At 52.2% G+C, this 3,950-nt stretch overlaps 1 protein-coding gene across 1 annotated transcript; it reads right to left on the bottom strand.

Annotated features, from left to right (window-relative positions):
• Positions 1-1,147: 1,147 nt before the first annotated feature.
• On the bottom strand, positions 1,148-3,704 carry CTAM01_17150 (FluG domain-containing protein; the record flags this gene model as incomplete). The annotated part of the gene is made up of 5 exons (XM_060533139.1): positions 1,148-2,181; positions 2,234-2,583; positions 2,632-3,158; positions 3,221-3,431; positions 3,484-3,704. 5 exons carry the CDS (start codon positions 3,702-3,704, stop codon positions 1,148-1,150), a joined length of 2,343 nt encoding a protein of 780 aa, XP_060372283.1.
• Positions 3,705-3,950: the final 246 nt, after the last annotated feature.

Here is a 3,950-nt window from a genome sequence, read left to right as displayed (position 1 = left end):
CATGTGGCTCGTGCGTCAATAGACCTCTACACGGCCTTGCTGCAAGGCGCACGTGGCTCATACGAATGTCGCTTCTTTTCCTTGGACGCTTTCTACCAAATGGGTTGGTCGCTCAGCGACGTAGCTAGGCCCATCCTATTGGCTGATCTACTTTCCTTCCCACACTGTTCAGCATTTGAACACTGTCCTTGAGTCGACCGCGTCTGTCACAGGGACCCCTTTGAGGTTGGCGTGATGAGGGACAGAACTTCCGTCTAGCCGGCGACAGACCATAATGCCGGATTGACAATCGCGTCAGAGGGATGCCATGATGGATTACATTGCACAGTATGTAAGAACCAGTGACAATGGGTAGATACGAGATAAAACCCGGCTCAAACTTAGCTGGGCGAAAACTCTCTCACCCTTCCCTAATAAATAAGACCCAATGGTTTTCATTCGATGAATGTACCTCAGGGGGACAGTACTGCATTAAACCAACATCACAGGCCTCACATCGTGGCCCAACGACGAACAACAGATACTGCAAGCAGACAGATGGTGGGACGGCAGAAAACACGGCAGAAACCCAAATGGGCTCTGGGTGGCAGAACTCTATTGGGTGAAATTGGGGGGCGGCAGAAAACTTCGGTAAAATTTCTAAATTGGACGAAAGAAAGAAGCTGAGGTGGCTGAGGTGGCAGAACTCATCTAAAACTCCACGATGACTGGTAGAATCCCCTGGAGCTGGCAGAATTAAACTGGAGCTGGCAAAATCGCTGAAAGAGGGAAGAGGGCTGACGGCAGAAAAGTAAGAGAGCCCACCAGTAATGTGGAGACGGCAGAATCATCAAATCTGTGGGGTTGCAGATTGTGAGCAAGGATCACTAGTGGAGGTGGTAGAACTGATCTCGTGCCGATGACGCACTTCTTGTCACCACGATGAGACAATGATCGCTAACTTAGTGGCTCACCATGGTGCTCTCTTCTATGTCCCAGGGGTCGATTCATAATGAATAGTTTATGGCCATGGATTCTATTCGCCGTAAGAGTGCTATAGTATTGCTAAGGTTTAGTTCTCACGAATGGCGCGGTCAAGCTTCTGATTGAACAATTCGTTTTAGTACCGTCTAATTACTCCAGTGTGTATTCACTATTGGACTAATTCTCAAACAAACCCTTGTCTCATTCGTCTATGGCGTGCTTTGTCCTCGCGTCTTTGCGCAACCTGGACTGTAGTCCTGAGTGAAACCCCATGCTTGACCCGCACATGATTCCGGAAAGCATCTAGCGATTCCATTTTTTGGAAGCGTGGCTCATCCCGACACTGAGGATGGTTGCATCGGATAACCCCGCCGTTTGTCACAGTGCGCTCTCGTTCCTCAAGGTGCTGGTCATCAAAATGATCATTCCTGACTGTTGTCCGGCAGTACTTGAAAGTCCGCTCTTCCAAAGGAAGCCGCTCGTCGCCAACGCAGACAGGACATTGTTTCGCATTCAAAACAAGGGGAACCGTCATCGGCGGGTGGACATCTTCTGCAACAGGTGGTTCCGCGCGAGCCCGTGGCCGGAGGCGATTCCGTTTGGCTGATTCTCTCTTGTCGCATAAGACCACCATTAGGTCTATGGCCTCGATCCTTTGCTGTAACACATCGTCCTGCGTCCAATCATCGGACTGATGGCACAAAATCTCGGCGAGACGCCTACGCTCGGGAATCCGTAGGTCGATTTCCGGCTCCACATACTCTTCTTGCTCTTCGCCACGGGCTTGTGCCTCGATGTCCCATGTAGGACGGTTGTGGAAATAGTAATCGCGATATTCCTTGACGATGTGTGAATCGCGTCGAGCTTCCATCAAGCGGATTTGGTTGGTGAGCATGCGGATCTCAGCCTCTTTATCCTTACCTTTTATGCGATATCGGCCGTCTTTGAGTTCTGCCCGGCGTCGCTGCATTTTGACAATGGCGCGATCGGGTTCCAAGTCGTTCCAAAGTTCCACAGGAACCATGTTGCTTGTGGCGCGAGGGTCGCGTGTTAGGCTGACGTGCGCGAATAGTTTGTACATCTGGTTTTCAGCATCCTCCTCTAGAAATGTATTCTGCAGGTCGAAGTTGACATTCTGATTGATATAGGCATTGTGGAAGGTTGCAAATTTGGGATCGTGGCGCATCATCTGATCACGCACGGCGTCGGGAGCATTTCCTAGGATTACCCGTCAGTTGGGTTACAACAGATGGATTGTAGCTTGACCAACCGTTCGCCGCATTCGCTGCTCCTCTTCGTGCAAAGCGCGGAGTCCAACGCTTCTCAAAGCCAGCGTCAAGACTTTGCCGGCCCATATCATCCCGTAACTTAGAGTATGGCATGGCCTCGTCCGCCGCCAGCTGTGTGCCATGAATGCGTCGAAAGACGGGAGTCTTGAGCATAGATGCCTTCCAACGTAGCGGGGTACACTGGGTAGGACCTCGTATCTGGGCTCGTAGTATCCGGGATGCGGACGTCAAACTCGCGGCGTCGAAGGCGTGGTCGTGAAGAGCCAGAGCAATGATGGTGCTGACCGCACAGAAGATGAGCTTCTTGGCCGGAGTGAAATAGAAAATAGTCCTGTAGCTTGTCAGCCCTCGGCATGCGCACGGCAGGTCGTCAACATACGGCTTCGGTTTGTTGTCTGCTCCCTTGTGATGAACGAACTTAATCGCCATTGCTGGTGTGGGTGCACCTGTCACAGGGTGCCGAACGATCATGAGTAGGATATCCTCGTAGCACAAAGCCTTTGGGCGACCGCGACCGACAGTCTCCTGGAGCAGAAGCCCGTTGAGCAGCAGCGAGTCCTCATCCTCGGCTCCCACCTCGTCGTCACCCTCGATACTCTTCGGGCTGTTGTGGTGCCTAGCGTTTGTCGATTCGAGGCCTCGGGTTTTGAAGAGTTCATCTACGGACCCATCTTGGGGTTTTTTTCTCTCGTTCTGAACGAGCTCGCCAGGCCGTGCTCCTGTATAGCACAGAATCTGATAGCATCCGGCCAGTTGGACGCGCTGCCGTTCGAGCTGGAAGATGCCCATGTCGTAAGCGATATTGAAGGTTAGAATAGCTCGGAGGTCTTCCACGCCAAGGACTGGCTTCCCATCTGTGTTCGGTGCTCTCAAGTTGAAACGGGGGACGATGACGCGGTCGTGAAACTGGAGTAGACGTGGTTAGGGCAGGTATTAGAGCAGATGGGCCAGGCGCGGCCACCACATACCTTATACACTTCTTTCACATCGTTACGGTCCATGTAGTGGCCAGTGGCAGTGGTGTATAGCTGCTGGAATTGGCGGATGTACACTCTCGAGGACCCCGAAGAGCGAAGGTTTGACCGCTCGCCAACGTATAGAAAAAAACTCATCGTCGTCTCTCGGGTAAGGCTATCAAGGGCCTCTCTCCACCCACCGAGTTTCTGATCGGCGCAATACCTAGCCCCAGCAACTTTAGTCGTTGAAAACCAATGCCCGCTAGACGACGTACCGCTTCCACTTTCCCAAGATCCCCCCAATGTTGATTTCAGTCTCCTGCGATAGCTTTGGTCGGATGAAGTCAACATCCTTGAGCTTGTTGCGGAGAGAAGCATGTTGCTCGGCCGACAAAGGTTCCGGCCGTTCGGCATCTCTATTCTTGTTCTCGCGGTCGGCAAGGTGCTTTAGGAACGCGACATTCTGGTTTGTCGTAGCAATCGCCCGTCGCGGCATCGTGTTGGGTTGATGATCGAGCGACCGATCGTTTCCGGAAAGCCACTGAACAGGTCGTGTGGCAACCTGTCATTTTCGAGTGGCAGTAAGGGAATGAGGCATCGCTGCCATTTAAGGTGATTGCGTGCCATATTGGCAAGTCAACCAGGAAAGCCAGAATAGTCCACCAGGCCAGAGGTAACAAACAAACAGCTTTCGTGAAAAGTGTGGATAATTTCAAGCAAGGTAGGGGATCTGGGCGCGTGG

This window comes from Colletotrichum tamarilloi (genome assembly GCF_030869305.1).
Source record: "Colletotrichum tamarilloi strain Tom-12 chromosome Unknown Scaffold_372.1, whole genome shotgun sequence".
Classification (NCBI taxonomy): domain Eukaryota; kingdom Fungi; phylum Ascomycota; class Sordariomycetes; order Glomerellales; family Glomerellaceae; genus Colletotrichum; species Colletotrichum tamarilloi.
Note: the sequence above shows the minus strand (reverse complement) of the source record. Positions and strands in the feature narration are given on the sequence as shown.